At 39.7% G+C, this 22,117-nt stretch overlaps 1 protein-coding gene across 1 annotated transcript in view; it reads left to right on the top strand.

Annotated features, from left to right (window-relative positions):
* The window catches only part of KCNN1 (potassium calcium-activated channel subfamily N member 1), a 206,299-nt gene that overhangs the window by 161,313 nt on the left and 22,869 nt on the right, over nt 1–22,117 (top strand). The window contains exons 5-8 of the mRNA XM_075314848.1: nt 4,685–4,826; nt 4,995–5,105; nt 7,686–7,813; nt 18,938–19,007. Of these exons, the coding sequence (XP_075170963.1) occupies nt 4,685–4,826; nt 4,995–5,105; nt 7,686–7,813; nt 18,938–19,007 (451 nt within the window). The remainder of the gene's footprint in view (nt 1–4,684; nt 4,827–4,994; nt 5,106–7,685; nt 7,814–18,937; nt 19,008–22,117) is intronic.

Raw genomic sequence — 22,117 nt, 5'->3', positions numbered from 1 at the left:
GTTATAAATTCCCAGGTGCATGTAAAGACCTAATACTGCACGGTGTTAGTAAAATGCCTATAGCAATAGGTAAATTTACCCAAACGCATAAAGATAGACACATGTGAATAGAAAGACACAATAATAAAGGAGCAAATCTGACATCAAATCATTACCTAGGTGCGGGGCAGCCCGTCCTTCCACCTTTGACGCACGTTTCGCACTAGCTTCTTCAAAAAGAGGCGTGTGTCAAGGAGGGGGAACACTGCAGCTGATATATGCCCGTGCAACCAATCAAATTCAGCCATTAGAACTATCGACCAATGAGTGCATTAAAATCCAGATGGGCTTTGTATTAGCGCATAGAATAGCATCAGCCTGTCTCATTACAATGTGCTTGCCGGATGCGCGCGCCGGAATTCATGCAGAAACGCACATAGATCCCAAAAGGTACACATCCAGAAAGCACGAGCGGCATTTGGACCACACATGCGCTAAGCCCATCTAGGATATCTATATGTATCAACAAGGTGTGTCTCCCTGTTTATTTTAATATTTATATACTTTGATTGCTTAATAAAGTTTTGGGTTTTATCCAAAAAAGCCTATTGAATTGTTTTTTTTGCATGTATACACTCTGGGTATCTTTTGATGATAATCATGAAATAAAGTTTAAAGCTGAGGATCACAGTCTGCAGCTGCTGGTATTACTGTGCTGGATATGAAAAACGGGGGGACAATACGTCAATTTTTTACCCCCCAAAAATAAAAAAAAAACCAGCTAGCCAAGCTAGCTATCCCTCTATAGAGCTATTCTGTTATTTCTATCTATTCTATCTGATCTCTCTTATTATCTATTCTATATGCTCTTTCTTTCTATCTATTTTATATGTTCCATCTATCTATTCTTTCTATCTATTTTTATCTATTTTATCTATCTACAAATTATCCTGTCCTATCATATTTTCTTTCTCCTTAAAAAAACGCATTTGCAAAAATGCGACATAAACGCACCTACATTACTAGCGTGTTTTTTATTACATTTGCTGGCTCTCTGTGATGAGGTGCAGTTTTGGTTGCAGTTTGGGTGTAGTTTAAACTGCAGCGTGCGCATTTAGCCTTACCATTGAAAAACATGGTTAGAGTGCTGTCATTTTTTTCACGGAAAAAAATAAATCTGTGCCTTTATTTTGCCACCAAAGAAGCATTGCTTTTTTGTATAATTCATTGGTGATTTACTGGTATGTTTAGGGTCACTGTCATGCTTTAAATGCATTACAATTGGTATTATGCTTCAGGCTGTGCTTACACGTTGCCTATTATTTGCAGATTTTATGCCCAGTTTCTAAACTGAAATCTGCAGCAATTCTGCATCAAATATTTGTACACTAAAAACAGTACAGTACAATGCCAGGCCAGTTGTGTAGGCCGTGGATCGCCAATGAATTGAATAAGTAAAATCTCCACAACAGAAATTGGCATTCTGTGGATTTAGAAAAAGTATAAAAATTAAATTTAGCATATGGATGAGATTACGTTGAAAAGTAAATATTTGCTGGTACTGTAAAATGGTAAAATTTGACATGAGGTCAATCTGAAATAAAGATCTGCACCTACGTTAGTCTATCTTTTCTTCCTCTGGCAGAGTCCAGTAGGATAGATACTCAGTAGCCTAGATGTTCATGCAAACACAATTTTTGACTTGACATCCTTTCTGGACAGTAAACATGAGCGATCCTTTGAAGGTTCGGTTCGCTAGGAGCAAACAAACCAAGCCTATAGTGTCTGAACCTTGCGCAATGAGATTTGGAAACACTGAGTCTCATTTTGAGACTCCGCCCACATACAGTCAGCCATAAGCAGATCACTTCCAGGGAAGGTTGAGCAGGGATTTTCAAACTTTTATTTTTGGTTGCACACTACAGCCGATCATACTGTTGTTACCCCCAGTGCAAGCCGATCAAACACTGCAAGCGGCTCGCGCAGGGCTGAGCACTGAGTGTACCCAAGCACAGTCATGCTTGTGCAAGTTAAGTTCACACGTAAAGCACCCGAACTCCGAACCCCGAGCCATGTTTTTTTAGTTGGTGTTTGGCTTGGAAGCCAAACCTCAGGTTTGTTCATCTCTACTGGACAGCAAAAGCTTTCTCTGGGCACACTTCCCATATACATCTAATTTGTGCAGCTTCTAACATAGGTAGACTCACGCACTTTGACATCAGTTGTAGCAAGAGCTACAGCCATGGCCAAAATTGTTGGCACCCTTGAAATTGTTCAAAAAAATAAAATATTTCCCCCAGAAAATTACTTCAGTTACTCATGTTTTCTTATACAGGTTTTTCGGGGTTTTTTTGTGTATACTGGAACAATACACAAAGAAAAACAAAAAAAAAGGAAAATTGGACATTGTTTCAAAGAAAGCTCCAAAAATGGTCCGGAGAAAACTGTTGGCACCCTTAACTTAATATTTGGTTGCACACTCTTTGAAATAAATAACTGCAATCAATCACTTCTTATAACTATCAAAAGACTTCTTACACCTCCTATCTGGAATTTTGAACCACTTTTCTTTTGCATAGTGCTCCAGGTCTCTCATATTTGAAGGGCGCCTTCTCCCAACAGCAATTTTACGATCTCTCCGTGAGTGTTCAGTGGGATTTAGACCCAGACTTATTGTTGGACACTTCAGAATGCTCTAGCGTTTTCAGCAATGTCTGGGTTGTTCTTGAAATATGTTTGGGGTCATTGTTCTTCAGGAACATCCATGACCAAGGATGCAAGCCCAGCTTTCTTACACTGGGCACAACTTTGCGACTCAAAAAATCCTTTGGTAAGCTTCAGAGTTCATGATACCTTGCACACAGTCAAGGCACCCAGTGCCAGAGGCCTCATTTTGTTACCGTAAACAGTAGAATAATGTAGTTTACAAAAAAAAGCTCTATCTTGTCCTCATCTTTCAACAAGATGCTTTCCCAGAAGGATTTTGGCAAACTGCAGCTTTTTTTTGTCCCTGTGTCAACAGTGGAGTCCTCCTGAATTTCTTGCCACAGCGTTTCATGTCGTTCAAATGTTGATGGATAGTTTGTGCTGACACTGATGCACCCTGAGCCTGTAGGACAACTTACATTTAATTGGAACTTGATTGGAGCTGCTTATCCACCATCCAGACTATCCTGCATTGCAACCTTTCATCAGTTTTCCTCTGCAGTCCACGTCCAGGAAAACTAGCTATACTGCCATAGTTTGTAAACGTCTTGATTATGTTGTGCACGGTGGACAAAAGAACATGTAGATCTCTAAAGCTGGACTTGTGTCCTTGAGATTGTTGATATTTTTCAATAATTTTGGTTCTCATCTTCTTTTTCTGTTCTCAATGCTAAGTGTGGCACACACAGACACAAAATACAAAAATTGAGTCAACTTCTCACCTTATATTTTGGTATCAGGTGTGATTTTTATATTGCCCACATACAGTATGTTACGTGCTACAGGGGAGTTTGAACATGCCCCACATGCCTGAAACAAAGTTGTTAACCCACAAGTTTTGAAAGGTGGCAACAATTTTGACCGGCCCATTTTTGAGGTATTGTATGGAATTATATCCAATTTGCCTCTTTTTATGTGTGTTGTTCCTAAACACACAAAGAAAATAAATATGTGTATGACAAAACGTGTAACTGCAGTAATTTTCTGGGGGAAATACGTATTTTTTTAGAAAAATTTCAAGGGCGCCCACACTTTCAGCCAAGACTGTATATGTAGGTTACTTGATGAAGGTTCTTAGAAACTTATTAGGGATGTTGTGCAGTTCTGCAGTTGGCAGTTGTCAAATAGTAGATGATCTTCCAGAAGTAAATGAGGAGTAAATAAGATGTTTTCCTCTAAAGGTATGTGTATATGACGTCTTTTTCAGGCGGATTCTGTCTTGGACCTCCCTGAAGAAGCTTAAATGCTACAAATGAACATAATACACACCAATGTCCAAAGGACTTGCAGTGCATATGTTCAGTTGTCTGGAGCTTCATTGAACTACTTCAGGCTCCAAAAGCCATGAAGTGGCTACAAGAAATAACCTCGAGAAAAATTCTTGTGAAAAAAGACCGTTTGCATTTTCCTGATGAGTCTTTGCCTTAAACAACTTGACCAGTTTGCCGGCATCTTAAAAATGTTGCGTATATATACACAGTAAGACGCCCTTTGATGTATTCAGATCAAGAGCCTGTGATTTATTTCCTTTATTCCTTCCCTATATTTTCAGAATGAATTTTTAGGTGTTAATGGTTTCCTTCCAAGGATATCTATGAACCTCTTGTTAAAAAAAAAAATTATGATGCCAAAATAAATTTGCTATACTTATATGTTCAGCTACATGATCATCACCTTCATCTTTATACACTTATCCTTGACAATCGTTGGTCAATGAAAAACGTTATCAATGTTATATACTATAAATTATTAGTTCACTTGGGTCCTAACCTTAAAAGACACAAAGTTTGAAGAGTTGGTCTTAAAAACCTTACTGGTTTCGGTGTTTGAGATTTTTTATACCTGGCACTGGATAAAGTTAACAATGATTTATTTTTCTTGCCCGTAATCTAAAACTATATTGATGTAAAATTCTGCATGTTAAGACCTGTATTCTAAGACACCTCCAATACCAGACTTTCTCATTGCTTTTCACTTTTTATTCTGCTCTCCCCAATAGGTACCATGACAAACAGGAGGTGACCAGTAACTTCCTGGGTGCCATGTGGCTCATTTCAATAACGTTCCTATCAATTGGCTATGGAGACATGGTGCCCAACACTTACTGTGGCAAAGGAGTCTGTCTGCTGACAGGCATTATGGTAAGACTACAACCTCATGTGAAGTGATCTCTCTTCCTTCACCTCCTGTTGTCTTTCTGTGTACCCTACTTGGTTTCTTTATACCTGTCTTCCTCCTAAATCACATATATCCTCCAATCTTCAGTGTTGTGCATTATTCTGCAATAAACATCTACTTTCCTTCCAAAGGGTGCAGGATGCACAGCTCTCGTTGTTGCAGTTGTTGCAAGAAAGTTGGAGCTCACCAAAGCTGAGAAACACGTACACAACTTTATGATGGACACACAACTTTCAAAGCGGGTAAAGAGCGGTGGGAAAAAATGGGCACGGGGTGGAATTTGGAGTAAAAGCTCTGAATTACAAGTTTAGTGGAGGGAATGGCATAATATAGTAAAGGGAATAAAATAAGAATTCTCTTTCTAAGCATGCTTTATCTGTGCTTGTTTTCCTCATATTATACCCATATGCATGTTATGTATGTGGAAAAAAAATGTTCCTAAATTTCAATTCATTCCTTTCAGTGTCTAGCTCTAGGACTGTCTTACGCTTCATATGTGTACTTGGTCATGGCTAGTTTTAGACTGCATGGATCTATGGGCAACATTGTTATGAATGCATTCAGTGCCATATAAATGTCTTAGAATCATAGAATGATAGAGTTGGAAGGGACCTCAAGGGCCATTGGGTCCAACCCCATGCGAGTGCAGGTTTTCCTAACTCATCCCAGCTTTATGTTTATCCAGTTTCTGTGTGATGATTTCCATTGATGGAGAGCTCACCACCTCCTGTGGTAGCCTGTTCCACTCTCAATCTGCCCTCTCTGTCAGAAAGTTTTTCCTAATGTCTAATCTGAATCTCCTTCCTTTAAGTTTCATCCCATGCTTCTTGTACTTCCTTTTGCTAATGAGAATAGGGTAGTTCCCTCTGCACTATGACTAACTTTCAGATATTTGTAGACAGCTATTATGTCTCCTCTCAGTCTTCTCTTTTTCAAACTAAACATCCCTAGTTCTTTTAGCCGGTCTTCATAGGACATGGTTTGCAGACCTTCTACCACCTTGTGCAGACCTTCTACCATCTTGTCCCTCTAATGCACCCTTGGTCGGAGCCATAAAATTCCACTATGGCGCTCATATGGTGCCAAAAAGGCCACACCATTGAACTTACTTGTCCTCATTTATCACTAACTGTCTTCAACATAAGAATGCAAACACACTGAGAATAGGAAAATAATTATAAAAGGGAATCTTTGAGCATGATTTTGCTATATAAGCTGAAGATAGCATGCTGCAAGGGTTAAAACATAGAATTCAGGAATGCCTGTTTTGTCAAGGTCCGATCTGTTGTTTTTTTGCTATGTTTGTTTAAACGGCAGGACCCTTGTAATTGCTTGGACTACAAAGTCACCCGCACGGCACATGCCCTCTCTTCTGATTGGCACCTCACTGTCTGTGTACAATCTCTATAGAGAGCTTGGTGTGGGCGGGACAGCTCTTAGCTCTGCTAGATGGGTAAATAAAAAAATTGTGATTGTGTCAGAATAGCTAGACCCAGTAATCTAAGTGATACATCGTTGGATTCAGGATCTCATTGCCTACATTATGCTGCTTTCAGATGTGGTAGAAAAAACCTGCTGACAGATTCCCTTTAAGCTTTTCTATGTAGAAGTTTACAGCCTCATTCATTAGTGTTCTTACATAGACAGGACATACATGTAATAATGCTATACAGAAGCCATATTTAATGAAGAGAGTTAGATATAGTATATGATAAGTGTCATACCAACTGTAATGCTTATGTAATAACATCAGGTATAAGGTGTATACAGAGTTAGCATTGCTGAATTTGTTATCCATCTAGTTCAATATATAATACTAGACAGGGTCCGCATAACTACCATAATTCCCAAATGATAATAGCCATAAAGCTCACATAACATCCATAATACCCTGTAATATAGTACTAGCTAGTGGAGTGAAACAACAAACATCTGGTCTGTATTCCTATTAAGTTGTATGTGAGTGCCTAATAATGGCTGCTCACATGCCATTTTTTTCTGTTAAAGCCCGAATATACATTGGATAAAAATGGGCCAGCAAATGATCCTTTTCAATGACCCAAAATACATCACGCTCTATGTCATCCATATTGTATTCTTCCTGTCAGTTAAGCAGCCAGTGCTGATCATCATTCGACAACATGCCCAACCTGCCTGACCCGTGCTTTCAATGATAAAGTATGTTCATTGGTTGATCAAAATGTTTGTCGGTTGGCTAGTTGAACATTTGCTTCCCTAAACCAGTTGATGAGCATTGAACTTTAATGTGTTTGGGTTCCATTAAGTAGTTTTTCTTCTCTCCACTGCATTGTGTTCTTTGACAAAACACATTGAGCCAATCGGGTTTCATAAATGACTATAGATGAACTGATTATCATCCCATAAATTGGACAGTGCAAATAAGTTGTTCCCAGGGCATAGTGTACATGTAGAAACTGGTATCATTGTAGCATGGCATCAAAGGAAAGTATAATTTTCCACTGATCACTTAGAAAGACTGAAAGAAAATGTGGTTAGCTGTAACATATTTGGACTCACCGGTGTTACAATGTACAGTGATAATACTATAGACTAGTGTTCCTCCAGTCCTCAAGACCCACCAACAGGTCATGTTTTCTGGATTTCCTTAGTATTGTACAGATGATAAATTAATCACTTACATTGGTGTCAATTTTAACAGCTGTGCAATGCTATGGAAATTCTGAAAACATGCACTGTGGGTGGGTCTTGAGTTAAGGAACACTTCAGTCCATCACTGTTTTGTATTGAACCACGCTAGTCATTTTATGTATTTGACTTTTTTTTATTCAATTCTTTCCTAGGTGAAAAATGCAGCTGCCAACGTGCTCAGGGAAACATGGCTCATTTACAAACACACAAAACTTGTGAGAAAAATCGACCATGCTAAAGTACGCAAACATCAACGCAAGTTCCTGCAAGCAATTCACCTGTAAGTGAGACTAGAAGGGAAAGAAAGAAGTAAAGGTCAGTCAAGGGGAGACAAAGGTGATCAGGGTATCAGATAGGGAAAATAGAAGATATACTAATAGGAACAAAAGAAAAAACAAAGGTATTACAATCTGAATTCTTTTACAATATGGGTAATGACACTATGCATGTATACTTACATGCACAGTATGATTGATGACGTCATCAATGAATAGCCATTTATCAGTTCCAAGCAGGTACATATTCTGTGCCCGTTTTTAATAAAAGATACCGTATGTATTAGGACAACCATTTTTTTACCATTTAGACAATATAAGTAAATCAGAAAATCTGACTGGTTGCCAAGGATACCCCAATGTTAATCTCAGCTGTATATGAGAATAGGTACAGTCAAACCAACGGCAGGCCATGAAATGAAAGCGGTGACACTGGGCTGTTCATTAGTTTCTGCTTCCAGTATGGCAACTGGAAACAGGTAATAGAGGTGACTTCACCAGTGTAACCTGTCTAGTCTAGTGTGACCCAATCCTAGCTAAGTCCTTAGCCCTAGGTAGTTTAATGACATGTAAATCTATGCTAAATCTAATAAAGGAATTTTCCAATACTATGATATTGATGACCTGTTCATGGATAGGTCATCAATAACAGATTGGTGGGGATCAGCACTTGCAGTGATCAGAAGTTACCAGGGCTGAGCAGATGTTAACAGTGATAGCCGACCAGTGTCAGAACCTTACCAAGCTTATATTGGTGACTGAGTAGATTAAATCTAATAAAGGAATTTTCCAATACTATGATATTGATGACCTGTTCATTGATAGGTCATTAATATCAGATTGGTGGGGACCAGCACTCGCAGTGATCAGAAGTTACCAGGGGTGAGCAGATGTTAACAGTGATAGCCAACCAGTGTCAGAACCTGACCAATCTTATATTGGTGACTAAGTAGACTAAATCTAATAAAGGAATTTTCCAATACTATGATATTGATAACCTGTTCATAGATAAGTCATATCAGATTGGTAGGGACCAGCACTTTCAGTGATCAACAGTTACCAGGGGTGGTCAGATGTTAACAGTGATAGCAGACCAGTGTCAAAACCTTACCAATCCTATATTGGTGAAAAGCAAACGCAAAGATATGAACTTTATTTGTTCAATACTATCTTATATACATTTATACTGCTTTTATTATAAACTTATTGGACATCTAAACATATTAGACATCACAAAAACTGGAAGAACCTATACATTTAATGTATAATCTTCACATGGAATTAGTGGGCCAAAAATGGCAGTAACCAGTAATAGAATGGTGGTGGACAAGACACATGAGTTAGTTACAGGGTAAGTATCTCCTTTTTCATCTTCTTACAAGGAACCTGTCCTTCATGCTTCCCCAATCATGAATAGCATGGATCAGAGTCTGGTTGCACAATTGCATATTTTTCTCTGAAACCCTACGGCATTTCAGAGAATTATATACTTTAAAGTTCTGTCCATGGACCAGTGATGCTGCAGGTGTTTGAAAGGTCTCTTCCATAGCGAGAAACCTGACAATCTCCTCTGGCAACACTGGGAAAAGCCACTGGAGATAAGACTAGTTTGACAACACCTTTGGATGGCTTATCCCAGTGATTTAGCTTTTCAGAGAGAAATATATCTTGCTGTAACCTTGCAACCAGGCTCTAATTCACGCTGCCCATGGTTTGGGCAGCATGAATCATGTGAAGCCTATACTGGCCCTAAGGTTGCGGCCCCTGCGTTCACCCTAACACCCTGAGGTACCCTTAATAGTAGGGAGGTCCAGGCCTAGGTCTCCTGCCCTTGTCCCTGATGTTATGCCCTCCTCCTCCACCACTCAGGGGAAGAATGGGCATGAACAGGAGACTACACCCCACCAACAAAAATAGACAAATCCCGGCAACAACTACAATAACTCATACACACACAAAGGAGAGCCTAAAAGTGCACAAGGGAACACAAAATAAAAAGGGGGAATAACAGTCTACTGGGTAACTTCCAAAGCTAAACAAACATACCTGAATATGCTGCAGCAAAAACCAATGCTGCAGCCCAAAGCACAACTCAGGGACAGAAGCAAAAGGTCATTCCAACTTCTGGCTCAGCTTCCAATTGATAGGAAATAACAAGCACCCTCTGGTGGAAGTTGAGCGTATGGTCCAAACCGGAAACACCTGACCCGGAGTCAGGAGCTGTTGGTAGTAAACCTAGCATTAACCCTCTCCTCACTAAAGGAAAGGAAATCCATTTAGTAAGCTGAGTCTCACAAAACAAAGTGAGACTCAGACTCAGAACCAATCACCAAAACCTGCAACTAAGGAGAGTCCGTGACAGTAGGGCATTTTCTCTGACCCATCATGAAAGCTCACTAGATTTGAGTACTCCTGCTCCCTTTTCCTAAATCTGTGCACTGTGATTTGATTATCTTCTTGCACAGTTTTACATCTGACTCAAGAGTGGACAGAAGAGGCCCCTGTGAAATAAAAGTATATGGGCCTTTTGCAGTCCAGTGGCTCATCATAATACACGATATCACCTGCTTTGGAGGTGTACATTGACTCCCTAACCTCTTGGGCCTTTGTTCTGGTGCACAGGTTGCACCAATGACATGTCTGCCTTTATTCTCACTTTACCTTCAGTCCGATTTTGATCATTTTTCTTTTTCTCTCATTACACTTTTATATGAAATTTCCTGACACAAGGAGTACGCTTCATTTATGAAACCCTACACACAGTACCAATTCCATTTTTTTTCAAGCATTTCCATTTTGAATTGTTTTGAACTTATGATTTAACTATAGTAAGACCTTCGCTTGTAATCAGAGCATAATGGGAGTCACAAAAATAGCCATTTGTTGTGATGAGGCAAGTTGCAAGCTGGACTTTCTATTCCCATTGATGTAAACATTCATACTTAGACAACGCAAGGCTGCATGATAATAGGAAAATCGGCATAATAATAATTTTATTTCTATAACGCCAACATATTCCGCAGCATTTTACAAGTCAGAGGGGACACACAGTTCATGCAGTTGAAGCTAAAGTTTCAAGCCTCAATACCTAGAATGAAACTGGACAGAGAAGATCTGGGATGTTGACTTTCACATTCTTAGTCAAAGTTCACATATGAGTTTCTTCTATTCTTCTTTCTGTCATGTCTTTTGCCATTGCATAAACTGCAATGGCCGGAACATAAGGGCTCATACATACCGTATGACTCTGTTTTATAGCTCCCTACAACCCCAAAGTTTTACAATGCCGTGATACACCGCCCAAGGATGTCTACGAGGCCCTATTGTAGCGCCTTTTTCCTCTGACGGCTTACATGTTATTGTTTCATGTTAAAGGAAATGTATTATGAAAATATTATTGCGGTGAGCTATACCTCCATAAAGCACCACCAAACAGTGTTACATTGTATGTCTACAGCGTTATAGTATTAGGCCACATGCCTGCATACATGCTCATTGCACATAGCTCTACCTAAAACCCCCTTCACATGTCCATGTCACTGGTACATGTGGTGTCCATTTTCAAACGTACCAGGGACACTTTCACACACATGCTAAATAGAATCAATTGGGCTCTTCACACCTCCATATTTTCACGTGTGAATCTGGTATCTCCTTGTGAAACACCTGTGCATATGGATGATACACACAGAGGCAAGTCTATTTTTTTTAGCAAATTCAAACAGCACACGAATGTCATGCATGTGACATCCATGTGACACGTAACGGAAACAAATGGATTATACTGAAATGAATGTATTTGATATGTAAAAGATGTGCAAAGATAGAAAAATGATAGATAGTTAGATAAATAGATAGATAGAAAGACAGATGCAACCCTCAGCTGTCAGCTTTACCTTGCTGGTTATGAAAAATAGACGGGATCCTATGCCTTTTTTTTGTTTTTAAATTATTTAAATAATTTAAAAAAAAAACTGCTTGGGGTACCCTCCATTTTGCATGACCAGCCAAGATACAGCAGACAACTGGGGTTGGTATTATCAGAGTGGGAAATCCCATGGTTATTTGGACCTTCTCAGCCTAAAAATAGCAGCCTACAGCCTGCCCCAGAAGTGGTGCATCCATTATTTTCAAGTTGGGAAGGGCAAAAATAACCATGGGCCCTACCACACTAATAATACCAGCACTCAGCTGTCTGCTGTACCTTGGCTGCTTATAAAAAATGGGGGGACCCCACATCTTTTTTATTAATAATTTAAAAAAAAAACAAAATGAAAAGCATAGCAAGGGATCACCTCTATTTTTGAGACCCAGCCAAGGTACAGCAGATAGCTAAGGGTTGCAGGCTGCATCTGTTGCTTTACCTGTGCTAGTTATGAAAAATAGGGGGGACCTCACATCATTTTTTTATTTTAAGTATTTATTAATTCTGCTAAATACCTGTAAATGCTATCTATCTACCTATGTATGTATCATTTATCTATAATATGTCTAGCTTTGCACATCTTTTACACATAAAAAAATGTTCATTTCAGTATCATCATTTTTTTTCTGGTATCGGTCACACGGATGTCACACAGACGTCACACATGCACACATGGATAGCACACGATACGACACGACTGTGGCACATACTTACATACGGATGGACAAAATGGACCATGCAACACGTGCGTTTTTACACAGACGTGTGAAGGGTCCTAACGTACAGTACAAACCAAAACTTTAGACACACCTTCTCATTCAAAGAGTTTTGTTTATTTTCGTGGCTCTGAAAACCGGATGGAATAGCATGCTGCTGCAAGATGCTGTGATAGCCATGCTGGTTTAGTATGCCTTCAATTTTGAATACATCCCCAACAGTGTTACCAGCAAAGCACCCCCACACCATCACACCTCCTCCATGCTTCATGGTGGGAACCAGGCATGTCCATCTGTTCACCTTTTCTGCGTCACACAAAGACACGGTGGTTGGATCCAAAGATCTCAAATTTGGACTCATCAGACCAAAGCACAGATTTCCACTTGTCTAATGTCTATTCCTTGTGTTCTTTAGCCCAAACAAGTCTCATCTGCTTGTGGCTAGTCCTTAGCAGTAGTTTCCTAGCAGCTATTTTACGATAAAGGCTTGCTGCACAAAGTCTCCTCTTAATAGTTGTTCTAGAGATGTGTCTGCTGCTAGAACTCTGTGTGTCATTGACCTGGTTTCCAATCTGAGCTGCTGTTAACCTGTGATTTCTGAGGCTGGTGACTCTTGGTCTTCCTTTCCTGGGGCGGTCCTCATGTGAGCCAGTTCTTTGTAGCCTTTGTTGGTTTTTGCCACTGCACTTGGGGACACTTTCAAAGTTTTCCCAATTTTTCGGACTGACTGACCTTCATTTCTTAAAGTAATTATGGCCACTCGTTTTCCTTTACTTAGCTGCTTTTTTTCTTGCCATAATACAAATTCTAACAGTCTATTCAGTAGGACTATCAGCTGTGTATCCACCAGACTTCTGCACAACACAACTGATGGTCCCAACCCCATTTATAAGGCAAGAAATCCCACTTATTAAACCTGACAGGGCACACCTGTGAAGTGAAAACCATTTCCGGTGACTACCTCTTGGTGCTCATCAAGAGAATGCCAAGAGTGTACAAAGCAGTAATCAAAGCAAAATGTGGCTACTTTAAAGAACCTAGAATATAAGACATATTCTCAGTTGTTTCACACTTTTTTGTTAAGTATTTCATTCCACGTGTTAATTCATAGTTTTGATGCCTTCAATGTGAATCTACAATTTTCAGAGTCATGAAAATAAATAAAACTCTTTGAATGAGAAGGGGTGTTCAAACTTTTCGTCTGTACTGTACATGAGACTTTTATCCCTTGACTGACATTTTTCATACTGAAAATGGTTTGCTGTGTGATTTTGGCATGCACACAAAAGATGAACATCGTTTAAAGGCTACTGTCAAGTTAACTAAGTTGGGAGAGCTGAAGACCAGCCGAAGACCCAGCACTCGATTATCTCTGGAAGTACCATTAAGAGTGAATGGAGTGGTAATGCGCATAATCGGCCACTGCTTCAATCACATAGGGCCCTAGTTCTCTCGATCAATGGAAGTCCCATAAGTCGAACCCTAAGAGATCGGGAAGTTATCTCCTATCTTATGGATAGAAAATAGCTTCTAAACTTGGGAATACCCCATTGAGTGTTTTAAGTAGATTTAAGAAGTCAAATCAAGACTGTCCCAAGCCTATATATATATACCATCTGGTTTGTTTTCAACACTGTATATCCTAGTCCTGTAAATTAGTTGTAAGTCTTGTATTGTTTGTTTAGTGTCCTGTTTGTTAACAGCAACAACAAAAAAATTATGTTGTGTTTTGTCTTTGTTTTGCTAAATCATCCCCTACCAGAGCTCAGAAGTAAGTTCTACACTCCATATCCCTCCACGTCTCCAACGAGTAATCTCTCCAGATGTATTGGTGCTTGCCTGCATGGGAATTGAAATAAATGCAAAGTTGTGGTCTTCATCTCTAAAACCGTGTGGTTTTTCATTCATTCAAGGAATGAGAAAACCTGGCTGTTCTCTTTATTTTCTTTTTCTAAACATTGAGCATGCTGCTTTCTGGGATGATTCTGAGCTTTATAACCATGCCGCCTGAGAGAACCTAAGGACACAATGCATAGATTACACAGAGTTACTTACAGAATCTGCACTTTTAGGTCATCTCCCAATAAAGACAGCTTTGCCTGATCTACACGGAAAAACCTACATTGATTCTTTTACTCAAGTAAGACGCGGCAAAATATTAATACTGATCGATTGGTATGAGGATAATTTTAATTTTGCCACACAAGCTTAGAGGGTTATTCCCATCTAATTATTATCACCTATCTAAAGAATACCGCTAGGATTATGAAAAGTCCCATGGAAATGGAGCTAGTTACGACCACATCATGTGCCCCTTCCCCCGTACAAATACATCTATACTACAGTAGTAATGAAAGGGAAAATAAAAAAAAACTAAAAAAAACTACACCTAGCAAAAACTCATTGTCAGCATTCCTTCCAAAGCTGGTACGTAAATAAATGTTTGTGGAACTCTCATTTATGTCAAAATCTTACAATGATCCCCTATGAGTATGGAAGATCCCTTATGAATAGTAAGACCATGCTAATTATTTTCTTTCTCCAGAGAAGAGAATGGTCTAAAGAAATCTGTAAGCATATTTTTGAAAGGTAATCTGACAAGAGCATGAAATAGGGACAGAGACCCTGATTCCAGCGATATGTCACTTTGGATACTGGGTGTAGCAGTTCTGGTAGAATCACAGTTTGTTCTGCTGCAGATCTAGCAGAGCATAGTTGTTGAGCTATGTAAAACCCCACCTACACAGTGAACATCGTACAGTGACAGAAAGCTGCTAATCAGTGCTGAGAGCAGGGTTGGACAAGTAGGATACTTTTTCCTGTAATTATAATCTCCTGCTGATGAAACACTGATTTTATTGAAACAAAAACACAGCCTAGTAACTGACACATCACTGGAATCAGGGTCTCAGACCCTACATGATGGCCCTCTCAGAATATATAGCAAACCCTGCTAACAGATTCCCATTAAAGGTATTTGCCAGCCTTTTGCCCTGCATGATATTAAAGCAAATTTCTAATAGGCAAATCAAGTGCTTAGACATCCAACTATCTGCATACTTACAAAGTGTGAACAATTACATTTAGGGCAATCCCAACTATTAAACCCCTGCAAATCCAGTGGATATGCTGTAAAATCAATAAGCTGAGATCTTCTTAAATACACATGATCATTTCACTGTCTACAATATACAGTTGAAACCAGAGGTTTACATACACTACCCAAAAAGACAGATATGAATGTTTTTCTCACTATCTGACATGAAATCAGAATAAACCTTTCCTATTTTAGGGAAACCAAAATTATTTATATTTGCCAAATGGCAGAATAATGAGAGAGAGAATGTTATAAGGCATTTTTATTACTTTCTGTAACGTCAAACGTTTACATACACTAAAGGGTACTTTACACACTGCGACATCGCTAGCGATCTCGTTAGCGATGTAACACGCCAGATCGCACATACGATTTGCCGAGATTGCACATGACCTATGTGCGATCTCGGCAAATCTTATCTGCGATCTGGCGTGTCACATCGCTAACGAGATCGCTAGCGATGTTGCAGCGTGTAAAGCACCCTTTTGAGTACTATGCCTTTAAACAATATGGGACAGCCCATATGATGATGTCATGTCTTTGAAAGCTTCTGATAGGTTTATTGGCAACATTTGAGTTAATTAGAGACACACTTGTAGATGTATTTTAATGCACACGTGAAACACACTGCTTCTTTGTGTAGCATCATGGGAAAGTCAAAAGAAATCAGCCAAAATCTCAGGAAGAGAATTGTAGACTTGCACAAGTCTGGTTCATTCTTAGGTGCAATTTAAAGATATCTGAATGTGCCTCATTCATCTGTACAAACAATTGTATACAAGAACAAACAAGATGGGAATGTCCAGCGATCATACTGCCGAGGAAGGAGATGGTTTCTGTGTACCAGAGATGAACGTGCTCTGGTCAGACGTGTGCATATCAACCCAAGAACAAAAGCAAAAGACCTTGTGAAGATGCTGGCAGAAGCTGGTAAGATTGTCTCATTACCCAAAGTGAAACGAGTACTGTATCAACATGAGCTAAAAGACCACTCCACCAGGAAGAAGCCATTACTCCAAAAGAAACATTAAAAAGCAAGATTAATTTTTGCAAATACACACAGAAACAAAGACATTCATTTTTGGAGACATGTCCTGTGATCTGGCAAAACTAAAATGGAACTGTTTAGCCATAATGACCATAGTTACGTTTGGAGGAAAAAGGGAGAAGCTTTGAAACCTAAGAACACCATCCCACTGTTAAACATGGGGTGGCAGCATCATGTTGTGGAGTTATTTTGCTGCAGGAGGGACTGGTGTTGTGAATGTTAGTTATGTTTTGGCTGCTGGGAGGCTCCCTCTGGTGACCAGGAATGGTTTGGACAGAGACCAGGTGTGTTGTGCAGTGGGTGTTTCCTTTGCTAACTCTCTGCTTATTTAAGTCCTGGTCTGATTGCAGGCTGTTGCCGGATGTCAGTTGTTCTTTGTATTTTCAGCCTGCTTAATCCTGCTCTACACCACATCTACTCCAGATAAGTGCTTGCTCTTTATTTATTGTCTTGTTCTTTTGCTTATCTGGGTTTGTCATTTGTTGTGGTTGGTTTCAGTTTATTTCCTTCCAGTGATTTTCCCCCTCAGTGGATTGTTGAGGAACTCCCTGCAGTTCTGTGTGGAGTATAGCTCCTTTGGGTTCATGTGTTTGTGGCTTGTTGAATTTGTTGATTCTTGTTTTCTGTTCATTGGTATGACAAGGGCACCTGGTATAGGATGGAGTTCAGATCGTGCGATCTGAGGGCCTTTTTGTACTATCAGGAAGTTGGTATTTTGCAGGGTTTTTCTCTGGCCACCATCAGTCCCTTTCCTGTCCTTTCCTATTTTAGTCAGCGGGGGCCTCACCTTTTGCTAATCCTGTCATCTACCTGTGTATTGTGTTTTTCCTATATCACCGCAGTCTTATAATGTGGGGGGCTTGCTATTCTTGTCTATTTTCTGAGGCAGAGAGTTATTCATCTTTCCTACCTTTAGGATAGTTAGTTCTCCGGCTGGGTTCGCGGTGCACAGGATGTTAGTTCACCCCTCGGCTACTTCTAGTTGTGATGGTTAGTAAGGGGATGGCGGCCAGATTAGTTGCCAATGCTGTTGTCACCTTTTTGCCAATGATTTGTGGTGGTCTTCCATGGTTCCGGATCATAACAGACTGGTGCACTTCACAAAATAGATGACATTATGAGGAATGAAGATTTGTGGCAATACTGAAGCAACATCTCAAGACATCAGCCACAAACTCAATGCTTGGGCGGAAAAGGGTCTTTCAAATGGACAATGACCCAAAGTATACTGGGAAAACTGGTTACAAATTTGGTTAAGGATAACAAAGTCAATGTTTTGGAGTGGTCATCATAAAACCGTGATCTGAATCCTACTGTACATTTATGAGCAAAGATGAAAAAGCAGGTGCGAGCAAGGTAACCTACAAACATGGCTCATTTATACCAGTTCTATCAGGGGGAATGGGCCCAAATTTCTACCAACTATTGTGAGAAGCTTGTGGAAGGATATACAAAACATCCAGTTTAAGGGCAATGGTACCAAATACTAAGGAAATATATGTAAACATTTGACTTTGCAGAAAGTAGTAAAAATGCCTTAAATCATTTTTTCTCTCGTTATACTGGCATTTGGCAAATATAAATAATATTGGTTCCTAATTGACCTAAAATGGGAAAGGATTATTCTGATTTCATGTCAGATAGTGAGAAAAACATGCATATGTGTCTTTACAAAGAGTGGATGTAAACTTCTGGTTTCAACTGTACCTCCAAATAATGATAATGTAAGTTCACTGTCAATAATATAAACTGCCAAAATATATCCAACTTTTCCATGTGAGCATGATAAACCAAAGTGGCCATTCTTATTTCACCTTTACTATTGAAGTTAATTAGGCAACATGGTTTAAAATGAATCTTTGTCATAATAGGAAGCAGCATTTTCATTTTAAGAAACAGTTGCAGTGGCTGCTGCAGTTTTACCTAAAATTTTGCTTTCTACCAGAAGATGATGATGGTGATGATGATGGTGATGATGATGATGAAAAGGGTAATTCATACTGACGCATGCAAAGATGCTTAACATACTTCCAGTCTCTATCCCATTACAAGTTTTACAGGCCCATTTCACATGAAAAGGTCCTGAGCTATGCTATGACAACTTTAACTTTTTGCTCACTCATTTTCAATTAACTTTGCATGAACTGATACATGAAGAACCCTAACAGCACTGAATCATCCTACCTCTTACAAACATTTATGTGCTGCAAGGGATGACTTTTTTATTTATACAGCTTCAATTTTGGGGGTAAGGAAAGATATTAGTTGGTTTGCATGTGTCATGTGACTGGCTGTTTGGGAGATTCGTTTGCCATAGAAATCTAACTGCTTTGTCACTTTCAGGTTACGCAGTGTGAAAATGGAGCAGAGGAAGCTCAATGATCAAGCCAACACTCTTGTGGATTTAGCAAAGGTGAGCATTAGTAATGGGATCAGTAGTTATTGCTACATCATCGTCAAAGAACATCACACTCAGAATTGCGGTAATACATGCAATGCACTAACATGGCCAGTAGAGGGAGGCCTTCCCTTTTTTATTGCAAGATCTTTCTATGGGACAACATAAGCCATTTGTTCTCCAGAAGTTTCCAACCTTAAAACCTATCTAGCATTCTAAATCATATAAGGACATATGAAGTACTCCCCCCTTTCCCCATTATGTAGTAGTGTCCCCCATCCTGTAATAATGTCCCTCATCCTGACACATATGTTCTCCATCCTGGTATTCATGTGGCCCATAAACTTCAGCAATTAGAACTTATTTCTTTCTTTATTCTATAATTAAAATAACATCAGTAGGTCATGGTAGTCCTGTTGATGCGTTTCGACTCTAAACAGAGTCTTAAGGGGGCTTTACACGCTACGACATCGCTAATGCGAACTCGTTGGGGTCACGGAATTGGTGATGCACATCTGGCCGCATTAGCGATGCCGTTGCGTGTGACACCGATGAGCGATTTTGCATCGTTGCAAAAACTTGCAAAATCGCTCATCTGTGACATGGGGGTCCATTCTCAAAAATCGTTACTGCAGCAGTAACGAGGTTGTTCCTCGTTCCTGCGGCAGCACACATCGCTCCGTGTGACACCGCAGGAATGAGGAAGCTCTCCTTACCTGCCTCCCGGCCGCTATGCGGAAGAAAGGAGGTGGGCGGGATGTTACGTCCCGCTCAGCTCCGCCCCTCCGCTGCTATTGGGCGGCCGCTCAGTGACGTCGCTGTGACGCCGCACGGACCGCTCCCTTAGAAAGGAGGCGGTTCGCCGGTCACAGCGACGTCGCTGGGCAGGTAAGTATGTGTGACGGGTCTGGGCGATGTTGTGCGGCACAGGCAGCGATTTGCCCGTGTCGCGCAACAGATGGGGGCAGGTACCCACACTAGCAATATCGGGACCGATATCACAGTGTGTAAAGCCCGCTTTAGTCTTAATCCCCATCCTGTAATAATGTCATCCATCCTGGTTCATTCCTGACACATATGTTCCCTATCCTTGTATGCACGTGGCCCATCCTCGAATATATGTCACCCATCCTGGTATATAAGTTACCCATCTTGGGCTCATTCTGGTATAAATATTCGCCATCCTGGTATATATGTCTCCTATCCTGGTATATATGTTCCCCATCCTGGTATATGTCTCCTACCCTTGTATAAACATTGACGAGCAAAAGGGTAACAATATTTTAAACTTTTGGCTTTCAGGCTCCATATCTCACTATCCACTACAGCTTTGAGCTTGAGACTACCTTCATTTTATAGATATTCATGTTGCCTATTTCATACATAAATTTGATTTGCAACTATTTAACATGATAAAATATGAAGATTCTAGTCGTGTTCCTTCATTGTTAGTTTTGCACCTAAAAATCTAAATTTTAATTATTTTATTAATATTTTGTAAATCCTCCTTTGACTTTCAACATTCCCTGAATCCTTCTGGGCATGCTATAGATAAGATTCAAGCATGTCTTGACCAAAATCTGATCCCAGATCTCCTGTACATGTTCCCAATGTTGGGGTATACTGGTCAACTCATTTGAGTATGTATACAGCTTTTTCTTCAACTCTACCCACAAGTGTTTGATTGGGTTGAGGTCTGGGGACTGTGGAGGCCAATCCAGCACCTATAATTCATTGTCATTTAATCATTTCTTTGCCAATCTCGACATATGCTTCTGGCTGTTGTCCTGCTAGAACACTATGCCGTCCCTTTCATACTGTACACATAGTACAGTGTATGAAGTAACTCGTTTTGTAGGATACTCAGATATAGATCACTATCGATCCTGGTCAAGTATCCTACGTCTTCGGCTGTGAAACAAACACATATCATCAGGCTTCATCCACCGAACTTTACAGTTCCTTCAATTTCTCGTTAACCCCTTATTTCCTTGTTTCTTCTGGACCCATTTTCACCCATCAGAACCTAGTTTATTGACTTTCATCTTATTACTCCAAATCACCCGTTTCAATCTGCTACTGTCCATTTTTCATACTTTTTTGTAAACTTGAACCAATAACGATGAGCTGGATGATGCGGTTTCTTTTTTCTTGGGATATCTTCTTTATAGCTGCTTCTCATTTTGAACCTGTGACATATTATAGGAATCAACGTAATAACCCACTAAGCTATTATGGAATGTGACAACAGGTTGTAATTAGTAGTATACAAGAAGAAAAAGATTTTTCCACCACCAAGAGCAAAACAGTAACATTTCAGTGACAAGACGAGAAGCTGCATAACTAATCATATACTAAAGAGTTGCAAGTCTAATTTATGTATGAGATAGCTAATATGATTGCCTCTGAAATAAAGGTAGTGCCACTCTCAAAGCTGTAGTAGATCATGCGATATGATGCTTTAAAATATGGTTACAGTATTGCTCATCACTGTATGTCCCCCATCCTGGTGTATATATACAGTACCTTGCGAAAGTATTTGGCCCCTTGAATTTTTCAACCTTTTCCCACATTTCAGGATTCAAACATAAAGATAAAAATTTTAATGTTATGGTGAAGAATCAACAACAAGTGGGACACAATTGTGAAGTAGAACGAAATTTATTGCTTATTTTAAACTTTTTTAAAAAATAAATAACTGAAAAGTGGGGCGTGCAATATTATGCGTCCCCTTTAACTTAATACTTTGTAGCGCCACCGATTACTGTGATTACAACTGCATGTCGCTTGGGGTATGTGTCAATCAGTTTTGCTCATCGAGAGACTGCAATTCTTGCCCATTCTTCTTTTGCAAACAGCTCAAGCTGAGTGAGGTTGGCTGGAGAGCATTTGTGAACAGCAGTTTTCAGCTCTTTCTACAAATTCTCAATTGGATTCAGGTCTGGACTTTAACATGGCCATTCTAACACCTGGATGCGTTTATTTGTAAACCATTCCATTGTAGATTTTGCTTTATGTTTTGGATGATTGTCTTGTTGGAAGACAAATCTCCGTCCCAGTCTCAGGTCTTTTGCAGACTCCAACAGGTTATATTCAAGAATGATCCTGCTCCATCCATCTTCCCA

This window comes from Anomaloglossus baeobatrachus, chromosome 1, assembly GCF_048569485.1.
Source record: "Anomaloglossus baeobatrachus isolate aAnoBae1 chromosome 1, aAnoBae1.hap1, whole genome shotgun sequence".
In the NCBI taxonomy this organism is placed as follows: Eukaryota; Metazoa; Chordata; class Amphibia; order Anura; family Aromobatidae; genus Anomaloglossus; species Anomaloglossus baeobatrachus.
This window is presented reverse-complemented; position numbering and strand designations above follow the sequence as displayed.